At 41.0% G+C, this 25,257-nt stretch overlaps 1 protein-coding gene across 1 annotated transcript in view; it reads left to right on the forward strand.

Annotated features, from left to right (window-relative positions):
* LOC145986657 (uncharacterized) overlaps positions 1-25,257 on the forward strand; it is a 426,247-nt gene that overhangs the window by 114,952 nt on the left and 286,038 nt on the right. Inside the window, exon 2 of the mRNA XM_083120936.1 lies at positions 1,593-1,721. Coding sequence (XP_082977062.1) covers positions 1,593-1,721 — 129 coding nt within the window. The remainder of the gene's footprint in view (positions 1-1,592; positions 1,722-25,257) is intronic.

The raw sequence follows: 25,257 nt of genomic DNA on the forward strand, positions 1-25,257 counted from the left end.
AATTCAACAACTTTCATTTAATTTTCCCCGACCACCGTTTTCGCCACGATCGTTCTCACTTCGGAGACAGCGGCAACATGGCGCAAGGCAAAACACGCGGAGGCCATTTTCACGTGGATAAGCAAATCCCACAGCAAACCTAGTAACCTGAATTCTGTTGCTTGGGTCTGCACGAGAACACACATACGGGAACACGCACTCCCTCAAGGTCGTCACATGGAGATCTTGAACCTATAAACCTCCGCAACAATGCAAGGGGGGAGGAGGAGGGAGATACCGATCACGTGGGCGACAATGACAAAAGCCTTGTCGCACATGAGTGACAAATTGAGGACAGTAATGTTTTGCTAGTATCCTGAAGTAGGAACGGGCTTCACCTTGGATCATTATGGAAGAATGATCCTTCCAACAGTTCCTTCGATTTTTTTTAGCGACTCTTGCCAGAATTTGGCATAACATTTCGGGTAACTGGTAGTGTCTTTTAGCGATTAGTGTCTGCATTACAGAGGCGTATTTGAGGTTTGTAAAGCCCTTCAATTATGTAATGCAGTCCTTGATATGGATTTAGGCCTCCCGATGGCGCAGTGGTAGCGTCGTCGCCTTGTAATCAAGGGGTCCCGGCTTCGATACCCGGTGGAGGCACATAGTGGTTCGGATTCCACTTTAAACTGTAGGTCCAGTCCAAATTAGCCTTACTGTGCATAAAGTGGACTTAAAACACTAAGTCAACCAACCAACCTTTTTATGGATTAGTGGCGTATTGTATACAGGGAAAAAGTGAAATCTCAAATTCACTACTGTTACGATACTTGTGTGTGTGTGGCGGGATGGAAGGGGGTTGCCCCCACCTTCAGACGTTCTATCGACTGGACCGCAACGGATCGAATATGTCGTCGTTGGAATAGCTCAAGAGGTGCATCTCAAATTTCGCGGTTATGGCTCTATGAAAACTATTGACGGCGGAGGCTTTAGTGCGCGTGCACACACACACCTTGATTTACAGTCGAGCACGCACATGTATGCTCTATCCCGGGAATCTGTGGAGCAAGGTCGCGCATAATGGTAGAAAAGGGGGGAAATCGGAGTGAAGCAGTACACTCTCCTCCATACGGTTGGTAGCTGCACTCGCTTTCCCTCTCACGCGTTCATTGGTCGAGCCCCGTCTAGTAACTACTTGCGCAGATACTTGTTTTCGTTCGCTTGCTCTAGAGGTTCCCGGGACAGAGAATAGTCTTTGAAATGACCGAAATGGATACCTGGGATGTAAGGACTTGCGGTGCGTGGTGCTGATCACATCACTTGTACAAACTGCAGAGATTGTGTCCTCTGTCTTCATGACTTCTAGCAAGGGTAACTTTTATGTAACATTGTGTGAAATTATACTTCAATTATTTTGATTTTTCAATGCAAAGAACACCCATGTGTAGGTCGAGATCGTAAATCGACCTCTTAACGGTGTCGGCTTTTTGCCTTATCAAATATGGTGTCTTTTGAAATTTTCCAAAATTGTTCTTTCATCGTTCTGAAAGAGTTATCTGGTTTGGGTGTTTTGGAACAAACTGTATTCTACATGTATTTTTCTTTCTTTTCAGAATGAGGCCCAGTCCCCGACCCCCAACAGGAACCAATCCATCTTCTCTTGCGTCCTTAACAGTGCCACCACCCCCGCCGTGCCTCGAACCACGTGTAGCCCCATGCATCCCACGATGACGTCAAAGGAGGTAAGTTACTTCTCTTCTATTTATTTATTGAGAAAATTCCAGATACAGCACAGGTGACCATTTTACACTGAAATTGTCAAGAATGAAAAAGCAATAATAATAATAATAAGCAAAAAAATAAAAATAATTAAGAGTAACAAAATAACATAAAAGTGAATAGCAAATGAACAAATAAGTAAAAGATGGCGCTATGTGATATTAATTACAAGCATTTCTTCTGATAGAAGACCGAAAGGCAATTTCGTAGGAAAATATATCAATACTTGAGGAGAGATCATTGTATTGTGTTGCAAGTCTGTAAAAGAGAGATATTTTATGAATTTCTAGTCTAGGTTTTTTTGTATAAAAAAATCTTGTGTTGAGCGCATAGGTACTCTAAAGTGGAATTCCTCAAGAAGTGTGTTGCAGCGGATTTTGCCATTGACAATTTTGTATAAATAACTGAAATCATTCTGCAAACGTCGCTGATAAGCAGTTTGTAAGTTAAGAAAAGACAGCACGAAACGAGGCGGCTGGACAGAGATGCGCGGGTACCTTATATGGAATACCGCAAGGCGTGCAAATGCCAAGAAAAGCACGACATGGCAACGTTCACCATACACTGTTGCCAAGTCGAAGCTTCAGCTTTACTTCCAAAGGGAAAGGTAATGTAATTTCCGTATCTTTCTAGCAAGTCGTGATGCCATTACCTAATGGCATGTATTACATAGACGGTTGGAATCAATCCAGCAACATCGATATGGCAATTGAGCAAAGTATGCCAGGCGCCTCATTTCGTGTTCCAGAGTATAGTTCCTAATATCATAACGCAAGCAGTTTTGGTCGAATATACACTTTCGTGAATATGTCACTGCTCCTGTATTGTTTTCACGTTATGAAGTTCAATGCGCAATCGTAACCTCCTATAAATAGAATCCCTTTTTCTACACGTAGGGATGAATGGAATGGTTATGCATTCCACCCTCCCTCTTTATTTATGTAAATAAAAACTTCCCGAAACAATATCCCGAGATTTTGACTTTCGCAGAACATGAAATTCGTGCTTTGCCGCCACTGAGTATTTTCAACTTTAAAACTTTCCTCCATTATATTACTGTGTGAAGTGCAGTTCCTAATATGTGGCAGGATAATGAAATCCAGTGTTTCAAAAGTTTTTGCCTCCCAAAATGACACTTTTCACTTTCACCCATAAAATCATCATTCCCAAACTTGACAATGCCATGCCTGTCGTGGGTGACCAGTTACAGAAGTTTCGGTTATTATATGGCTATATTATACGTATCATCTCTTTTTTTGATTACTACGAAGTATCACATAGTGGCCTGGAGCCTTATCTGGAAAAGTCCAAGAACTAGTTTTGCCGCAATAAGTGGAAATCCTATCTGTGCTAACAAAGCAATTACTTTGCTAACCCTAATAATTTCAATCATTTTCTGTCGACCTCCGTGGCGGAATGGTTATCCTGGCTACGACACCAGAGGCTCCGGCTTCGAATCCCGGCCTGGCATGGGTATTCTTTGTGAGTGTCCCTTCATTCAATTCATCATATGGTCACTCATTCTCATCTTCGCAATTAGCCAAAAGAGGCAGAAAAGCGAAGTAAAACGAATCAATTCAATCAATCAGTTCAAAGATCTTTGAATCAACACTCCATTTACTTCAGGTCCCGGGTTCGAATCCCGCTCGGGCTTGGTTGTTTGTGAATGTCCATTCATCAATTTCATCACTCATCCCAATCTCCGCAAATTAGCCAAGAAGCACAAAACGCGAAGAAAAATAAACTAAATCAATCAATACATTTACTTCACAGCCTTTCCTAATATCATTCAAGCGCGCTGTGCCATATGCAAATTTCTTCACAGTTAATTATTCCTATTTCTCCACATCACACTTGTCAATTGATTTATTCGCTTGGTTCTCGTGCCTTCGAGGAATGCGTACGTTTTGCGCCTACATACGTATGTGTGTGTCCACATTTGCGTGTACAAGAAACGCCTCGTACGCTTGTTCGGAACGTCGACTTGTATGTGCACGCAACTTCTTGGGTGTGTATTTTTTTCTCGTACAGACAGAGTGTGAGAGTACGCTTCGATATGTGTCACAGTTTCGACATATTTTGAAATGCAATAACGAGAATTGTGCGTGTATGCGACTGTTTGCCAACTTGGGGAATGTTGTTCTTATTGAGTAGGCAAGCATATTTATGCCACTGAGCTAAATAATAATAATAAAAAAAGTGCTTGCCGTAAACTTGACTGAATAATTTCAAGTTTATTTTTAGTATAAGTTTGATAGTTTCACAAGGAAGAGCACCATGACACGCGGTACGGGGCTGCATGTTAGTTTCGCGCGCATCGTGAATAGACCTGCGGCATTTGTCTCGGCGAGAACTTACTTCGATACACCTAAGTACCTCACCCACAATGTATGCACCTTAATGTGTCAGTTCTCGCCCTTTAGATCCGGCGCATCTCCCATATAATTAATAAGCAAATGCACACCACAGTTTTATCCCGAGTCCCCTGTAGTTGCACAAGACTTTTAATAGCAGAAGCTGATTAATGAAAAATACAGTGTGGTAGGAATTGCAAATTTTTCTCCATTTAACAAACAGCTCCCTTCATCTTGGGTGTGGCGTTACCGTGTACGCATTGTTCCCGACACATCTCGCAGAGATACCACTCCTGCTGCAACCCACGCATTCACGTCGTGCAATTTTTTCCACGAGGCATTGACAAACTGTATGTAATTTGACACCAAGATCGATGTCTCTCGCAAGTCCACAGGAGGAGATCGTATTTGGAGTCTTGGGAGATAAATATCTAAAGACCTCTGTGAAAGATCGGCCGAAGATAATCTGGGATTTGTTTTCCACGAGGGAACATGGTGAGTTTAGCCAATATAGAGTTTCTCTTCTCGGAATTGGAAGCGTTGTGTCACCATGTTTTTTTGGGGCTTCTTGTAGCTCAGGGGACCGTCCAGTTGACCTTCAGAGACTTGCTGGTGCTCTTTTCTATCTTTGGATAGAAGAAGATGCAAGGTCCCAGCTCCAGTTCCAATTCTGCGGTAAGAAGAAGAAACTAAGGAACATCCATTTTTCGGATGTCCTGCTCTTAAAAAGATTCCCTTTTGGTTTTGGGAACAACTTGTCTGACTGTCTCACTAAAATAATCTCGCTTCATCTAAGAGCGATTCTCACATAAATACTTCTTACTCAATGTACATTGTGAAATTCATATCTACATCAATAATTGTATTGTACACAAGTTAACCTGCTGGTTTCACGTGGACTAAGGACCTTAAAACATATAAGTACTGTCTGGCTGCCTTAGCCGAGACCATGGACGGAAGTGCGCATGCGCCAACCGGACGCGTTCAGTGTCTAAATAGGGGTGACGGAGCTTTGGACAGGAAGCGGGTTCCTTGAAAATCGTCTGCTGTAGAAACAGCAGTGAAGTTTCAACGTAGTAACATCGCCACCAAAATACATACAGAGATGTTTACGAATTATGTAAGGGTTATGTAAGCCAGTCATATACTATATCAGCAAACAGAACATATCAGGAAAGTCTTCATCACGTCACATTAGTAGATAAACTTGTTTGTAAACCAGTAGCTTTATTTTAGTTCATTCAATTAAATTGATCTTCTCAGTAAATATTATAATTAGCACAAATGTACACACCATTCATCAGGATAGTATTTAATAATAATAATATTGTTGTATATAGTATTATAAGTATAAATTTAGTAACTGAATGGCTTGCGACATTTTCTAGCAAAACGAGGGTGTTTTGTAGATTGTGCAACAGGGGCCAAAACGTCCCAATTTTCCTCATTCCACTTTGAAACAGTTTGTTGCCAATTGTAAGAGCCATCACAAATCACAAACACAACACAGAAAGCGGTAATACACACAACAAGCAAACCCCCACAAGCGAAATACCACAGGGTAGTCGGCGAGTGCTTCTCCCTGCTTCCCCTCTCGCGTTTGGAATCGTCCTTTCCAGGTAGTTTCGTCTTTCTTGGCCGGACTGTATATTATATCTTTCTTTCTTCTTTTACTCTATTATATTATATCTTATTCTTATTTTTATAATTTTTCTTTTATGTTATTCTTGTATTTTATAATTTTAAATTATAAAATGTATATCATTTATTATTATCAAGGATATTTCCTCAAGTTCTCATGTCTGAATAGAAACACACCTTGGGTTTAATATTAGGAACCAAGGTTACTGAACCTCTCGTCAATCCTCACTACACCTTATCCTCTCGAGGGACACGACCGCTCCCAGCTAAAACTGCAAACAAGAACTGCAGGCTACGGGAACTACGCTGGGAGAGAAGGTGTATTTGAGTGCGAGGTGAGAGGTGGTTGGAGGACCTCGTCCCCTGGGCCCTTCTTTGGATCTGTTGGGGAAGTGTACTGATTCTCTTTGCTTATACTTATCGTGCAACTCTCTAACGCGGTTTGTAGGCGTGCGTTCGTATCTCATCCTTTGACGCCAATTTTTCTTCGCCAGTTACTTATTCTTATCTTAAAACACCTCTACTTACTTTCTATTGAGTGTCCATTAAACAACTCTACGGATATACCACCTTACTATCTTGTATTGAATTATATCCCTGTACGCCAGCGGTTGTCAAACTTTTTTTTCATTGTACCCTTTAGTCGTAACGAAATGTCTAATGTACCCCACACAATTAATTCACTCTTCTCCAAATAGTGGGTTTTTGCTGCCTGATTGGTGGGACATTTTTGATATGTTGAAGGCCTTGTTACTTGCCTCCCCCCCCCCCACACACACACACACTTTACCTCCGCACTCGAGGTTCGGTGCACTTCGTACTCGGCTCTGATTTGTCTAGGGGTATCTCATTGTACGACAATGCACGTGGGTTGCTTCAAGTCAACATAATTATATAGTTAACTACAATAGACAACGGATAATCTTTGCGAAACCTTATTGCTATAGGGGATAAATTACCTTGTCCAGCAAACTGTGAAATTAAAAACTGAAATTTTGGATATTTTTTTAAAATTTAATTAACGTAAAATTTGAAGTATATACAAGTCGTATCCGAACGTTCTTTTCTCTAACTATCGGGCCAAAACTCTAATTTTGATGTTGGAAATCTCTATTGTTTGTAACTGGATGCTTTACATTTCATGAATTACATCTGAAGTACGCTTGTCACAAGGTAGACTAGCGTTACTCCAAGAAAACGTATTAACAGGCGCGAGGTCGCCCGACGTGTACATTTCTCAACCTCCACGGTGACAAGGCATTAGGCTGCCCGGCGCACCGAAATTTCTTCAAAATAACATCCAGTACAAACTACCTTTTTACCTGTAAACTGTACGTCAAGGCACTAGCTTGCCCGGCAATCCAACCTTTTACAGCATCCGTTGCGGGAGATCTGTCCTCCAATCCAAGCTGACCGAAGCAAAAACAGCCTCTCCCTTCCAAGTCTCAGTTCCAACAGCCGACTTCCCCCACTCTCATCTGGGAGTTTATATATGTTTGGATGGCGTCTGTTGGCCCTTCTTTCAAAATTTGTAATCCTGAACAGCTAAACTGCCCGCCTTTTCTTTGAACGTTCGAAACATGAAGAATGAACAGAGAGCTGCATGGTTTTTATACATGCTAAAATGCATAATAAATTGAGATACACTTATCACATATACATATTTTTATACACGTAATTACCTAATTAATTAACATAGTAATACATATTTCAATAGGAAAGAGAACACTGTTGCCCTGACAGGGGGCAGGGTAACAGCCTCTACCTGCAATAGAGCAAAATGGCATTCGGGCTGGGCTGTATGTGGAAAAATGGTAAAGGTAAATCAATAAACCTTAGAATCGTACGTTTCTTATTTTTTTGGATGTTACTGTACAATCTTTATTATTAGTTACAAAAATAAAAATGTGAAACACGCGTATGATAAGAAGTATATAAAAAACTTTGATTTTCATACCTATTTTTTTCCAGAGTTATTGAAAACAAAGTAAAGAACGAAAATTAGTTTGTAAATAAACTGTCAAGCCCAATTTTGTAGTTTTTATTGTAAATTCTCAGAGTTTCTTGTGAGAAGGATGTGCCTGCATAGCCGGACACCGTTTCTTGGTGTCTGGTTGTACACTTGAAACTTTCAAGCGGAGATTTGGCTCCGAATTTAGTCTATTTCGGTACTTGATTTTTAGTAAAACATTAAAATGCTGACCAAGGAAAGATTTATTGTAATAAAAATAATCACTAAAACGTATCGTTTCCATCCTCTAACAGGGTCTTCTTCAGACGAAAATTCACAATAAATTTATTGTCGAATCTTCGTCTGAAGAAGACCCTGTTAGAGAGTGGAAACGTTACGTTTTTAGTGTATATTTTTCGTACAATAAATTTTGCCTTCGTCAGCATTTTAATGCTTTATTAAAATGGAAACAAGGCTCAACAGTGTTACTATTGTTTTTTAGGTACACCATGGATGAAAACCCACTCTCCGATCTGATTGCGTACCCCCTTCAAGTAGTTCATGCTCTACGCGATTGTACCTTTGCAAAAGAACTTGAACATCACGGTACCATTGAAATATTGCCGACCTTCGTGGTTAACACAGCACACCCTACGCCGCCAGTGGTCCCGGGTTCAAATCTCGGCCTGGGCATGCACACAGAAAACTAAATGCATCATATCGATTGGTGCACCAGAATGCATCGATTGATGCAATAAAGTGTGTTTTATGGCTTCTTCAGAGAATAAGATTCACATTTGATGCATTTGGGTGCATTTTTGTATGTCGTGAAAGGAACACCAAGTGCATCATTTGATTCAAGTGAGGATTTCCTTCAGTCGAGATGCACTACAATGCATCAGTTGATTTTCCTTGATGCACCTTCCTGCATCTTTTTGGAAGATGCACTTAAACGTTTGGTCTGAGCTACAAAGTTTATGTAGCTCAGACAAAACGTTTAAGTGCTTCATTAAAAAAGATGCAGTTAGGTGCATCAAAACGCATCAAGGTGTATCAAAATGCATCAAGGTGCATCAAAATGTATCAGCTGATGCATTGAAGTGCATCTCGACTGAAAGGAATCTTCACTTGAATCAAATGATGCACTTTGGTGTTTCTTTCATGACATACAAAAATGCACCCAAATGCATCAAATGTGAATCTGATTCTTTGAAGAAGCCATAAAGCACATTTTAGTGCATCAATCGATGCATTCTGGTGCATCAATCGATATGATGCATTTAGTTCTCTGAGTGTAGGTGTTCTTTGTGAGTGTCCCTTCATCAATTTCACCATATCATCACTCATCTTCATCAACGCAATTAGTCAAAAATGGCAAAAAAGCGAAATAAAATAAACCAAATCAAGAATTATGAAACAGGAATGAATGTGCAATCACTTACGAGCTAAGTGTGTAGTACAAACTACTAAAGGCAATAACAACTTTAACGTAATTAATGTATTTTTAATGATTCAGTTTTTAAAATATATATTTATGGTGCACACAACTGCGAATTATAATGACAAAGATAAAATATTACAACTTGGAAGTTTTTCTTATATATCTCAGGTCTATAGTATGGGTCTATCTGCGTTCAACATTCCCAGCGGTGACCAACGCCATCTTTACTTCTCATTTTAGCCACAATACATGAATGAACCTGAGCTCACGAAGAAAACGGTTCCGTCTCTTGTTTGTAAATCAAGAGACTGTTAAATGTTAGCTCGTAGGATATTGTAAATTTTACGAAAATTTCAACTTTTCTGCCGCCCGAATTGAAGCTTGAATTTAGTATGTCTTGAGCGCAGTGATTCAATATTTCTTGAATCTAAACAGGCGCTAGCGTGACAAGTAGATTGGTAGATACATCCAGGAGCATTGTTATGACTAGGGAACGGAACTTTATGTGCTAAAAAACTCAGAAATATTTATTTTTTATGTGTCATAAATGTTGAAAATATGTGATAAAAACAGGAAAATATGTGACAAAAATAAAAACATTTGGTAACAAAAACAAACTATAACATGCATTTTAAACACCTGAAATTAGTTTCTAAATGATTACCTCTTAGCGACCTATTTTTTTGGAAGAGTTGCAGCGGATCACCATAGTTTTTTCCAAATTCTCCATTCTAAATCTGTGACGATTATCTCTAAAAAGCATTTATATTGTGAGAAAGATCGCTCCACGTCACAAGAAACAATTCTTGCATATTTGAAGCACGAAATGTCACTAACGCTGAAGTTTTCCAAAGCTTCCTCTTCCTCTACTTCACCTCCTTCCAAAACACATGCAATTTGGCACAATGTTTGAAAACCTTGGTTTTTCCCCAAAAGTTCTGTACATTTAGACATTTAGATCCAGTGAGTTCTTTCAGTTTCGTTTCTACTATACGGACTTTACCAATGGAAGCTGCCAAAGTGTTCGCGGACGATTCAAGCTTTCATATGGAATTAGAGAGAATGGACAGGTTTGTTGAGATGTATGCCAATTCGACTTTTAAGGAGGGCTCCATCAACAGTTCTTGCAGAATTCTTCTTTGTCGAGATCATTTACAACAGATACAATTTTTTTCAAAGTTCTGGGCATAACATCTGCATCGCGTAACTACAGGTGTAGGGGGAAGGGGAACCTCAGGACATTTTTGTTTAAAAATGTCTATTCTTCTAGGCGACTTGATCTAACTTTCTTCCCATTTGAAACCAGTTTAACGACATTGGGAAAAAGAGCTCTTATCTTTTCACATATTCTATGCAACGCATGCGCGACACATGTAACGTGCACCATTTTGGGGTAGCTAACGGCAAGACCACTGCATGTAAGCTGCAGCATCTGTCAAGAGAAGAACATTGTCAAATTTTATGCCTTCTGGCCACAATAGCTGAATTGCTTCATTAAAAAGCCTTGCTATCGTTACGTGTAGCCAGCCCCAGCTACTCACAGCTATTTTCTCCCAATAGGATCGTAGGCGAGGTGCCAAAAGTTTGCCAGCGAGGGTGTTCAAAGACAAAACAAACCTAGCACTCTCGATATGAAAGAGGTGGGGAGAATAAACATTTTTCCTTCGAGGATTTCGAGGTAGATGAAGTCAATGAGCGATTTTATGTATTTAAAATGAAAATTCGCAAAATATGTATTTACATACGGAAAACTGGAAAATATGTGTTTTTATGTAAAATAAAATTTGCTGTGTTGACATATAAGGCTATGATCAGAATTTTTGCAAAAATGAGGGTCTCTATCTTATCGCAGAAAAAACATTTATTTACCTGAAGTTCCTTTCCCTAGTTATGACACCATCGACGGTGGGACAACCAGACGTGAAAGGTTACACTTTTGTCCCTTGGAAGCAACTTTCCTGGTGGCATCCCCAATCAGATACCACACGGTAGTGAGAAACCAAGCACAACAAACATTGACCTGTTAAGTGAACATTCGCACCAAGAAGTCAATCATCTCTTTAAGAATCGTTTCCGAAGTTGTTACTTCGCACTTGGAAGTGTGAATCGTCAACAATTCACGAATCGAAAGTAGGTCCACAGTCCAGAATCGTGATTCGCACTCCTTGGAACCGTGTTGTTGTTTTTTTTTGTTTGTTGGCGGCGATTCGGAACCCCTTCCCCCCCAGAACCACCATTGTCATCGTCGCTCACCTGTTCCCACCGGTCTGGTCCATCGACCATCTTGGTTCGAACAGCTGGTTGAGGTTCCCTCGTACCCTCGCTTGACCCATTATTCCGGATGGGAGAGAGGAGACGGGTGATGACCAAAAAAACGAAACAGTGTCAGTCAAGCGGGGAAGATCCTTCCCAAAGAGGGTCCCTGAACAATGCTTTGCTTGTGCTAAGTAAAATGCGTTGATTGTGGGTGTGCCCGATTTCAATGACAAGCGTGAGGAGGTGGTGTTTTTTTTTCTTTACCATTTTTTTTATTACTAGAATTGTGTGCAGTCACCGTCCGTCTATTAGTTTGCATAAGGCTCGATTTGCGGTCGGCAGTCTTTTTTTTTTCTTCCTTCACAGCTCTTGGAGATGATGGCTGCTTGTGAGGACGGTTGAGGAAGCTGCGGTTACGACGTACGACGCGTACTTCACGAGTACGAGTCAACAACTTGTTCTAGTTTCGGAGGCTAGGCACTTAACTAAAATAGACCCTACTGTCTGCATACTGGAGGACAAGAGTGTTTGAGAGATACAACACTGCAGGTTTCAGAATTTTTTTTTTATGCGTTCGGTTTTGTTTATTATCGATCACTTTGTTGTGCTTGTGATGGCTGTTACAACTCTTTACTTCTCCCAGCGTATTTTGCCGGCGACGTTACTCTATCTGAAACTTCAGTGTTCGTTTCAGCATCAGACCATTATCCGTTCCACCCCTATTTCGACACGGAAGGAACCACGCAGGAAATTTAGTATAAGTCAGAGCCGGCTCATGATAAAAATTTCACCCGGGCTAAGTGAAAAGTAGATTGTACTTATTAAACACAATAATAAAAATACAGGGCCTCTCCGATGGCGCAGTGGTAGCGTCGTCGCCTAGTAATCAAGGGAAGGGGTCCCGGGTTCGATACCCGGTGGAGGCACATAGTGTTTCGGGGTAGGTCCTGTCCCAATTAGCCTTACTGTCCATAAAGTGGACTCAAAACTCCAAATCCATCAAATCCACCATCATCAAAAATACAATAAACAATTTTATTTAACCCACTGTTATAACGAATATATGATTTTTGGCGCCTCCAATAAAAAATATGACCATGTTATATATTTACGGTTTTAATGACGAAATTATAATAACCTTATTTTTAAAAAAATACTTTAAGTGTTACTGTTAAAAAAACACGTTTATTATAGATATGCGTTTTTTTAATACTAACATAAGTGTACCAAAAGAATATCTTAGCTAAATTGCTGCATAATTTTGCAATATACTTCTTATGTTATGCAGCACTTAAATTAATTCTTGTCAACAATAAATCCAACCAGTGGAGGCACGTAGTTGCTCCGATCCCACTGTAATCTGTAGGTCCGGTTCCGATTAGCCTTACTGTGCATAAAGTGGACTTAAAAAGACATAAAAATAAACTCAAACAAACTAATAGCTACACTTATATAATCAGAAATTAGTGTTGGCGCTCTCCAGAAGCCGTCTTCCAGCTTGCCCGGCCCTTCAGCCACCCCTGGTCTAAGTCATCTATCTATAAACCTATCTATAAACCTAGAGAGAAGTACGATTATTGGTAAATCCTGGACCAATAAGAATTCCCAAAAGACTGTTGTCGCACCACAACAGTAGTCTAGATGCACCTGGACCCATTGGCCTTTTACAAAATTATCACATCTTTCATAAAGCGGCTATAGTATTTCGAATCTAGAAAGTTACATCTACTTAAAATTCTTTGTAGAGTGTTCAAGTGAATTTTCAAGTGATTTACTTTCACTGTTGTTTAGATATATGTGATTATAAATAAGCTTACGTTCTTACGAAATTATCACAGATGTACAGAAAAAAATATAAGGAAAATCATATAAAGATAAACTCGAATATCCTAGAAATAAATAAATTTTATAAATAAAAAGGTGTCCAATGGTAACACTGTTAAGCCTTGCTTCCATGTTAATAATACTGACCAAGGCAGAATTTATTGTATAAGAAATATAATCACTAAAAATTTAACGTTTCCACCCTTTAACAGGGTCTTCTTCAGACGAATATTCACACTAGAATCTACTGAATCTAGTGTGAATATTCGTCTGAAGAAGACCCTGTTAGAGGGTGGAAACGTTACCTTTTTATTAATTATTTTTTTTACCTTTTATTCAAAAGGTGTGTTTTAATATAAAGAAATTTCAATAATGGATAAATTTAAATGAATAAATTTGAAACGTAATTTTTCATAATTTAGAATATTACAATGTCCAGCTCCACCTAAACCACAAATGTGCAATTTTTGTGACGATCGAACTGATGCAAGAAGTATAATTTCTTTTCGGACAGATTCTTACGAATCATGTGGGAGTGCCAGTATATGTGGGGAGAGGCTTCAATCAGGAAACATTCCCTGTTCGGCTCTTGTTAACTCGAAGCACTCCATCACGTACTTCAAGGACACCTTTCAGAGCACTAAACAAAGAAGGGCCACTAATTTGATTAGGCTGTTTTTTTTAAGCAGCGGTCGCTAAACACATTGGGGAGGGGAGCAACCTTGGGTGAACCATCCGCTTCAAAGTTCAGCGCACCAAACTTGAAGATGTGGAGGAGCATCTTTTGGGTTTCTCGAAGATAAAGCTGCTGCTGCTAAAAACAAATATTTAATTTTTTTTAAAAAAAAACTCAGCTGACCCGGTTGGAGTTTATTTACCGATAACGGCCGATACTTTTCCGGCGTTGTAGTCGTTCGGGAGTCTAATTATCCCGGAAGTTATGCAAAGTTCGAAGTTTCCATTAATTTTTGCAATATTATGTGGAGAAAAACTTGATGTAGTTTATTTTTACGTTACTTTTCTGCCACTTTGGGCTAATCGCGAAGATGAGCATAAATTGTCGTAAAATGAGATGAATAAAGGACAATCACAAACACACCAGAAGAGCACACAACACTAGCTCCACGGAGGATTGTACTGGCCGTAATTCCAGGCGCCAGAGCCTCGATAGTCTGCAACATGCAGTCCAGGATGTAATAGGTGGAAGAAAGGTTGACATTTTTGGTCGATCACCCCTTACACCGTGTGAAGAAAACTTTTGTGATTACGTAACAGGAATGTTTGTGTTCTGTTGCGACTTTTTAAATATTTTAGAGCAAAGAACTGGTAAGTTGATGCTTATACAAGGGAGGTCAAATCAAGAACTGAATTTGTTTCTTACCTAGTAGATTTCTGCATGTAATATTTCACAAGTTTGCTACGTTTTAGCATAGACCTATTGCTGATCCACATCTGCCTGAATACCTCAAGAAGAAGAGTATTCGAAAGCTATGTGCGGGCAATTATGAGCCACCGCTAAGGTCTTTCCACCCATCAGCGTGCGGACTGAGGCCATTGTCTAACTTCCTCCTCTATTTGTAAACTTGCTGGCGTTGTAAGCATGCATAGAGACATTGAATTTTCATTTCCCGTAAAATATCTATGAGTTTTAAGCTTCCAGGGGGCAAGAAACCACTGCTCTTCGCTGGTGCATGTGTATGCAGGAGGCGCCATCTTTAAAATGACAAAAATGGTGTTGAGAGGCTCACTTGATCAGTGTTGCAGCCTTGATGTCGTTTTGTAAATAACAGTCCATGCCTCATTTGAGTGGCATACTCACCCACTAATAATCAATATTTTGTAGAACGTTTAATGGTTACAATTCTCAAGCATCAGTATAGGGAGTTGATGGGATATGGATTCATTGATTGATTGATTCCACTTTATGCCCTGTAAGGCTAATCGGAACTAGATCTACAGTTAAAAGTGGGATCCGAACCACAATGTGCCTCCACCGGGTATCGAACCCAGAACCCCTTGATTACAACGACACTATCACTGCGCAATCGGGAAGGCCTTGGGGAATCGTTTGAGTATTGATATCGGCTCACCCTTAATTTTTAATATAGCAAATTACAGATGTTTAGTGCCCTGAAACTGGTAGTGTGCGATAGATTTCGTTAAGGACAGAACAGTTGTTGCCGTAGACTGCCACAACCATCACATGTTTGAGAACCGACTAGGGAGCTAGAAATTTTATAGTCTCTGGCAGGCAACCTCCCAGAGAGACGGACCCATGTCCTGAAGGCGATCGGTCTTGTCTTTCCCAACCCAGTCATCGGGACCACCTTCGATCATAGTCCTTCGGATCGGAAAATTATCGCCTTTAAACTCCGGACAGTCCGGAGGCATCCCAACTGTTCGTTAACAGTTTTTTTTTCTGTTTTTTGATTTTGTCTTATTTTTTTTCTTTTTCTACCTGGGTTTTGCTCTTCCTTTGTCTGTGCATTGGCGCTGCTACATGATAACACTAATTTCATCGTTAAATCCCGGAGATATTCACACGTGCTGTGGGATATTTCTGCAGTTATTCCGCAATTCTTCGGAAACTGTCGGCGGCAATCGTGATTCTGTGCCATGTGTTGTTGCATATTTACAGGATAGAAAAATGATGTTTTTTTTTCTAAGTCTCGAAGCCTTAGCGTTTGAAATGTTATGAAGAAAAGATGGTCGACTTGATATCCTCTACCCGATACGAAAGTTTGTTGGCGTTGTACAGTCACGGACAATTCTGGGTTGTAACGACTCCATTCAGTAGGATCGTTACAACACAGAAGTGTCCGTGACTATACAATCTATCTACCAGGATGAGATTGAAGGGACGAAGAGCAATATAAGATATGCAGAGGTTACACAGTTAGTTAAAATGGAATAGTGTGACCAGTGGCGTGCCCAGGATTTTCGAAAGGGGGGAGTTACGTATACTTTTTTTTTAGTGTAGAAATCTATTCTCATTTTGCCATCTTCTCCTGCCTTTCACGGTTTTTTAGGAATACTGGGCTGAAGGGGGAGGTTATGACCCACACGTACCCCCCTAGGGCACGCCACTGTATGTGACACGCCCACACATTACATACAGACAGAGAGAATCAACTTTGGTGACCATGTGGGTTGTGCATGAGTGTCCCTTCATATCAATTTCATCTGATTATCTTCAGCGTCGCGATTAACCTAATTCGGAAGAAAGGCGACGTAAGAACGAGGGGGAGAGAAAGAGAGACGATTCGTAGTTAGATATGGTAGCTTGATTGTGAGAACTAAGATAAAATAGAGATGAACAAGATAATAACGAGTTTTCTTTTAAAGTCCACTTTATGCATAGAAAGGCTAATCGGGACTGGACCTACAGTTTAAAGTGGGATCCGAACCACTATGTAGTGATAAAGAGGAAAAACAGGGATAGGTAACGATAGAAACAGGATATAATAGAGAAATAGGATGAGAGAGAGAGAGAGAGAGAGAGAGAGAGAGAGAGAGAAATAAGTTCTCCATAAGTGAGTACCGAGTAAAATCTCTCCTAGCTGAAAGAAGAAAGTAAATTATTAATGAAAATTGCCCGAATGCTTATATCAGGGCAAGATAATAACTTTTCCGTGGTTCAGCTACTTTTTTGTGCCCAAATTCCATTGGACAAACCACGAGCTGTTTACATCTACTGATAGTGACTAAATCAAAATTCTTGCAATCAGAGTTAACGCCCGATGAAGTATAGCATTGCTTCCAAGTTTGGAGATTGTTGGGAGATAAGCTGAGTGTGATAACAGCGCCATTATATCCTCGACCATAACGATAACGGAAGGAAAACGTGGCGGAGTGATAGGATCCACCGTGACGTCATTCAAGTTGAACGAACTGTGCGAATAGGTAAATACCTCAAGCCTGAACAAGATGATGGCTCTGTTGTAATTGATATTTGCTTGTTTGTTCATTAACCCCAACAAAATACTCCAATTCAAGGTATTCGTAAAATTAGGAATTCCTTCTGCAATTGGAGTTATTCTGTTGGAGGTAATCAAAAAATAAAATTAAAAAATTCCTAAAACCATGCCAGAAATGTGTGGATGCACGAGGACAACATTTCCAGCATCCCCCGTGACAATTAACGTGCTTATTTTGAATGTAATTGTAGCTGTAATTCTGAGAACTTGAAGTCATTTCCATAGCAGAGATATCATACGCGATTTGACGGGAGATGTGGTCAGGCGAGCTGCCAAGCAGGCCGCCGTGAGGCGCACAAAGGAGAAAGAAACACACTGTATAAGGCAGCGTTTTCCAAAGTTTTAGAAATCACTCTTCAAGACATTAATTCGTTCACATAACACTAGGTGGCACTGTGGCCCTAATGCCAAAGACGCGTAGTATGCACATTTTTTAGGGCTATTTCTAGCCAACTGTATTTTCAGGTTGTTAGTGGATATTTTATGGCATCAAAAGCACGATTTTTTAAAAAATTGTACATTGCTTTCTCTCTTGTCTTAATTTCTGTTCCATTTTCTCACTGTCGTTGTTCAAATTCTCTCTTATCAAACATTTCCGTTATACAATGACATCCACGACGTTCCATGATCTTCAATATGTGTAAGTATATCCCAATATAAAAGGGGCTGATTAATATAAAATTTTCATCCACGTAAGGTTGAGTTTTGACGTAACCCTCCCCCTCCCATTGGCCCCCTACTCCCCATCTTTCTACCCAAGTCGTACTACATTCAACCTTCCTCCAACAAAAAAAAGTGACAATGTTGTTGCATATTTACTGTTCTAATAACGAAAAATAATGACCGTATTTTAAAATAATACAAGTGTTACTGTTAAAAAACAAAACACGTTTGCTATATGAATATGTTTATTTAATACCTACATAATGAGATCAAAACAGCAGTAACTTCTTAGCTTAAATTGCTGCTGCTTGATTTTGCACTATACTTATTATGCTATTCAAAAGTAACTTGAATTAAAATTCTTCTCAACAATAAATCCAATTCTCTTTTTAAACAAATATCCACGCACCCGGTGGAGGCACATAGTGGTTCGGATCTCACTTTAAACTGTAGGACCAGTCCCGATTAGCCTCTCTGTGCATAAAGTGGACTTAAAAATAAACTCAAACAAACCAATAATGACGCATAAAGGTTTTGGCGCTAATCAAGGGGTGGACGCCCCGGGCAGTCGCCCACCTCTGAAATTCAGAATACATTTTTAAAATTTGGATCCCCCTCTCCCAACTTCAGAAAGTTATTCTGCTCTTGTTCTCGTTTGGAGAAGTCTCGGTGGAACGAGGGGCGGGGAGGGGGGGGGGCTCGTTGCTCACAGTTCAGTACCTGCTGCATTAAACACACATATTCACATGTACGATAATCTTCCAACTCTTGTATGAAGTCCAGAGTGTCCGGACCCGCACCCCCTAAAGACTTACCAAGTATTAAAATTAAATAATAATTAAATAATACTGGCTTTGAAAGACAGTACCAAATATTTATTCTTGCACACTACTATTTATGATGATATGTGTTTGGGATAGATTAGTGTATTATAATCGTGGTATGAATGTGTATATTTTAAGTGTTCATTATACTTGTCGCCACCAGGTGGCAGGACGGTGCAGACTCTTCTTCGGAGACTGTTCAGGGCGTGGCATGTATCGGGAAATACTCGTACTGAACGAGAGAACAGCGAGACATTGTTGCACGGTGGTCGACTCCATTTCAATGTAGCCCAGTGTCGGTGTACATTAAATAGTGTATATAATCAGTCCAGTGTTTAAATAAGAAATGCAACAATATGCGTAAAATATTAATCAGGAAATTTACTTTTCGCGAAATGGATCTAAAGTCCTCTTTTGATGTTCAATAAGTATTCAATTCTTCATCTATTTCACATTAATTTCTTTACTAGGGCACTTATTACATGCAAATTATGCCGATGTTAACCACATGTAAGCTAGAATGTTGTTATATCTTTATTCTGTCTTTTTTTTACCTATGCGTGTGATAATAACAATATAATATTAATTAATTTTTATATTTTAATTAGTATTAATTTAATTTAAAATACTTGTAATGTAATTATTTTAATTTCAACGTTATTTTTATTATTCCTGAGACCGACCCCTCCTTGATATATATTACTAGATGCGTGCCTGGTGTGACGGTATTCCAGCTCAATTGCCCAACCTCTCTAGCTTGCAGTGCGGAATGACCACAGCTTGTGCCACAGGCCGTATACAATTAGCAAATGACCTCAGCCGTGCTGCGACGACAAGAGGGTGACTTTAACAAACCTCTCTGCCATCAGGAAACATCCCGAGCGGATTCGTCGTACATCGGCGGTAATCATATCTCTTGGCCGAGAGCCAACCTCGTGCGGACACTCCCAGGACATCAGTCTTAAAGTATACAGCGTGATCGTGACGTATAATTGCTCTTTCTCCAGCATCTGCTTTGCTGTGGGTTCCTGGAAATGCGAGACAAAAGGACTGTATATCATGGGCCCTGCAAGAACTGGAAAGCTATACTTCTGGCAATTCGAGCCTCGTTGTAGAGGCGCTGAACACAGAAAGGGTACAGTTGGCGACGCATTTGGTAAGGTTTGGTGTATACGTCAAGTCCTGATTCGAACGTCACGTTACTTCAAAGAAAGTTCCAAAAGATCGGTTCTCTCTGTCACAGGAGCAAATATCCAAACCTCTCTGCCATCAGGAAACATCCCGAGCGGATTCGTCGTACATCGGCGGTAATCATATCTCTTGGCCGAGAGCCAACCTCGTGCGGACACTCCCAGGACATCAGTCTTAAAGTATACAGCGTGATCGTGACGTATAATTGCTCTTTCTCCAGCATCTGCTTTGCTGTGGGTTCCTGGAAATGCGAGACAAAAGGACTGTATATCATGGGCCCTGCAAGAACTGGAAAGCTATACTTCTGGCAATTCGAGCCTCGTTGTAGAGGCGCTGAACACAGAAAGGGTACAGTTGGCGACGCATTTGGTAAGGTTTGGTGTATACGTCAAGTCCTGATTCGAACGTCACGTTACTTCAAAGAAAGTTCCAAAAGATCGGTTCTCTCTGTCACAGGAGCAAATATCCATCCGTGACGCCCACTATATTCGCCCGTCAAACTCTATTTTTTCCAAGCTTTTTAACATGAGGGGTGTAGTTTTGTATTTAAGGCAGGTAAGGGTAAATTTAGAGCCAAACCATCATAAATTGGGCGTTTGTGAAAAATGTCAGGCGTGTATGTGGCTAAATATATGCTTCAAATTATCCATAAATGAGAGGCTGTATGAGCCCTAAAGCCGCCAATTCTCAGACTTGGAGAAAATCGAACCTCGTTGTTTCCGCTTTACAATCGGTCCTTTTGGATGTGAAGAAGCAGGTTCACACAGGATGGGGGACGTCGAACCCTGGTGCAGGGTCCAGACGTAAATCCCAGTCCAGCATCCACACCACACATCCTCTCCTCTCCCCCCCACTACTCCTCGGGCTACTCATTATACGTGAGAACATCAATTCCCGATGCTAATTTATTCTTCCTCTGCCCATTACATCACCGAAGTAGGTCCACAGGGTTTTGGGGGTCCAATTAAGACCATTCTGAAGCAAAATCTGATGCATTTGATTTCCTTCTCTTCTCCCCACGCGACGTCCAGGTGTCCGGTTGCTTGACAGGGAATCGGATATGCACTGACCTAAAGGAGTCCCACTTTGAAAGATCTCTGTCTTCTTCCAGACACCTAAAGACTAATGAAATACGACACTAAATCCATCAGATCTTCTGGGCAGTGCGTTGACGTGAGCTTGTGCGTACAGTACTCTTTCTTTTTTGTGACTTCAATCGGGCATTTCCGTCGATAAGTTTCCAATTTATGGTGCCAGACAAAAGAAGTAAAGAGAAAACTGTGTGTGCCCGTTTGTTTTTTTTAACCTGTCTCGTCCAGGGCGGCTTGATTATGGCGTAAGAAGTGGGTGTATTAGGTTGCTACGAGCAACGAACGCATAGGTACTGATGTGGTAATGAAACGTTATAAATTGTTCCTGCCGGATTGATGTACGTATCGATGTAGAAAATCTCAACAGGTGGAGCTGCGTTCTTCACTAGTTGAATTCCTTCTGGAAGCACCGATAAAACCCATGCGTGGTGCATTCAGCTGCACCAAAAGCACCCAGTATATTCTTTCTTCAAAGGGTTTCAGTTTTTCGAGATTTTCTTCTCTGATTTTATGGTGTCGAGTATATTCAAGAATCTCAACCATGAAAAGTTGACAATTTAATACATACATTAGTTGCAGCGTTTGGAAACTACAGTGCGGCAGAATTAACTCGAGAGAAATGGCCGCTCTGTGAGTGCCCGTTACAGCAGGAAGTCCCCACCTCTAGCCAATTCGAGCGCAGTTGCATCGCTCACAGAGCGGCCATTTCTCTCAAGTTAATTCTGTTGGACCGTAGTTTGCAAGAGGTAAAATGATATATTCAGAAGTCCTTTCGTTCATTCCTTGTTCTGAGTCCACTTTATGCACATACAGTCTAATCGCGACTGGGGCTACAGTTTAGAATGGGATCCAAATCAATATGTGCATCCACTGGGTATCGAACCAGGGATCCTTTGATTACAACACGACGACGTTATCACTTGCATATGTTTGTGTTTGCATACATGCATGTAATATGCTGGATGCGTCGTGATTTCGCCAGAAAAGATATTGGGTTGATTCCTAGCCAGGGTACGTTTGTAGTTATATGAGGCTCAGTCAATATATAACAAGGCAGAGGATATTTCACAGTACTTACGTAACGAACCTCAGAAGTATTGTCCGCCACTGTCTAGATATTTATCTCATTGTGAAACCACTCGCAAAATTGCACGCTCGTAGAACTCCTTTGGCTGCTGTTGGAACCAATTGCGCACCTACTTCTTGACGACATCGTCCGATTGAAACAGTTGTCCCCGTTTTGAGCTCACCGAAGATGTGAAAGTCACACGGGGACAGATCTGGACTATATTGGGGGTGGCTGTGTGTGGTTTAGCGTTGTCGTGCAATAGGACGACACCACGAGAAAGGTGACCGGGACGTTTCGATTTCATTGCCTTCCTGAGCTTCGCTAACGTTTCACAATACCGCTGGGCATTGACCGTAGCTCCATGCTCTAGGAAGTTGACGAGGAGCGGTCCCTTGCGATCGAAGAAGAACGAAAGCATGTCCTTGCCGGCACTAGTGTGGAGGGTCTTGAACTTTTTTTGATGGGGGGAATCTGCGTGCTTCCACTGAAGACTAGACACGGCCGCTGCTCGGTTAGTAGCCTTTGCGCATACCTTGCCAGACACGTACGCCATCTAGCGGGAAAACCTCCATTTCTGGTCCGTCGACCCATTTCTAATTGCCATAGTTTTGGTGTAATATCCTCTGTCTCGTTATTTATTGACTGAGCCTAATACTACCATTTAATTATATTTAATCATTATCATCAGAGGTAAGTTAAAGAAGTACTAAAGCGAGATTAGGTAACAGTGTTTGCAAACGACCGTTTGGAATTTAATATGTCTTAATCTTACCTTTCTCTTACGTAAATTCCTTTCATTGTTTTAATTTCTTGCCCAATTCTCAGAAAGAAACGTCGTCAAAAGATAATCCTTCAGATATCATAGCAGATCTACCGATATCCCGCAGCACCTTATCAGATACAAGACTTCCAGGGAAAGACTGGACGTAAGTACTCCGACCGAAAGAAGGCGTGGCAGGTCCTAAATCACATTTACGTGTTCCCCCCTGCCAAGCCATTATATTATGATTCCACTTTCCATTCACCAGGGGACTGCGACGCACAAGCGAACAAACCGAAGAGAGGCTGCATGAATATTCAAAGTTTTTTCGTAATATTATGCGTGATTTGTTGTGAATGTATATAAATAAATGACTGATGGACTTTCGGAGCTTTTGTTCGATGCTGTTTCGTATTGTTCTGTAGGCTACCAGCTCCTTTAAATCTTGCTTGTATGAGTACATTATTTTGCATAATGCTCTTCATGGAGATCGGCTCTGTAAAGTGATTTTGCTACTGGAGAGCGGCACTGTAAAGTGATTTTGCTTCTGGAGAGCGGCACTGTAAAGTGATTTTGCTTCTGGAGAGCGGCACTGTAAAGTGATTTTGCTTCTGGAGAGCGGCACTGTAAAGTGATTTTGCTTCTGGAGAGCGGCTGTAAAGTGATTTTGCTTCTGGAGAGCGGCACTCTAAAGTGATTTTGCTTCTGGAGAGCGGCACTCTAAAGTGATTTTGCTACTGGAGAGCGGCACTGTAAAGTGATTTTGCTTCTGGAGAGCGGCACTGTAAAGTGATTTTGTACTGGTTTTTCACGCTGCAGTTCTCCCAAGGTATTGTGGGTAATGGACTCACCAGAATATGCTAAATGCATCAAACCAAGATTGATACATTTTCAGTCCATCAGTTTACACTAAACACGTGTCATTTTGGTTTCTTTGAAATTATGGGGTTTGATCTTCTCAATTTATGGATTGTAGTGCACACACACACACACACACACACAGAACAACACTTCTGTGTATTTTGATGCCTTAAAAAGTGCATACCAATGTATGCATTTTAATGTGTTACTGGATTGACACATTTTGGGTTGTGCGTGTACAACGGTAAATGATGATACAGGCGTCAAGTTATCACCGAACCAAGATAAGACAATTCATCAATGCTTCCCCCAACAATCACTTCTTCAGGTTCATTGTTGTTACCCAGTAGGTGCAAACACATCTACGCCGCTACTCTTCAGACCTGCTATAAATGTCGTAGGCTGTAATCAAGCCACAATAAAGTAGTCACTCAACAATCATTGCTTTAGTTCCATTGTTTGCTAGCTGATAAGTTCAGGCACCTGAAACTCGCAATAAATATGCAAGAGGATCACCAAGCCACAGCAATGTCCTGATCCAACATTGACAATGATTCCCAACAATCACTGCTTCTGTTTCATTGTCGACAGCTCATAGAAGATACACTCAACAATCATTGTTTGAGTTCCATTGTTTGCTAGCTGATAAGTTCAGGCACCTGAAACTCGCAATAAATATGCAAGAGGATCACCAAGACACAGCTGTCCTGATCCAACATTGACAATGATTCCCAACAATCACTGCTTCCGTTTCATTGTCGACAGCTAATAGAAGATGCACCTTGAGGCTACTAACAGTAGACGTGAGGCAGTCTTCAGCCCCATACGTCACCGTTAAATCCTTTCAGGACTCGGATACTCTCGCACACACCTCGGGAGGCTGGAAAAAAAGTCGAAGAGAGGGGGAAAAAGTATTTCATGTGCCTTTCCTGCCGAAGTGGTCATTTGAGACATCGTTATACGGCCCCAAAGGTCACGATTCCGATGTGAGATTTAAGAGGCGGGGTTCTTTCCCATGCCCTCGGACTTGACGCAACCCGAGAGATGCAATGGGTTCTCCGACCGCTCACGGTGCCAGGTTAAAAAGGGAATGCCCTCCCCCACCCTCCTTTCCGAACACACCTCTCTTGCAAAACGGAAAAACTTTGGGATCGAATTCCTGAAAAGAAAAAGGGGGGTCATTGCGTAAGGTATTGTATGATCTGCAAGGCTGTTAGCTGCGTACCTAATTATGTTGAAATCAGCTGCAGGCCGGGTAAGGGGGTGACCGTTTGCGAAGATACCCAAATGTCTCTTCCACGTAGTACACCATGGACCAGTGGCTGCGATTAGGAGGTGAGGGGCGCAGTTGCCCCCACTTTTCGCCAATTTTGCCTCTGCACAATGCTAAATCTTATCTACAAAGGGAATAATACTATCTTTGCCCCCCAGTTTTTGCACCTTGCCCCCACGGTTTTGGAACCAATCGCTGCTACTGCCATGGACTGTACTACTTTGCAGACTAGCGAGGCTGTGGCGTCTGGACTCACGGCAACTATAATCCTCTGTGTTGTTTATATATGTGTGTGATTGTCCCTTCATCCATCGCTTCTTATC

Source organism: Lepisma saccharinum, chromosome 4, assembly GCF_977018435.1.
Source record: "Lepisma saccharinum chromosome 4, izLepSacc3.1, whole genome shotgun sequence".
Taxonomy (NCBI): Eukaryota; Metazoa; Arthropoda; class Insecta; order Zygentoma; family Lepismatidae; genus Lepisma; species Lepisma saccharinum.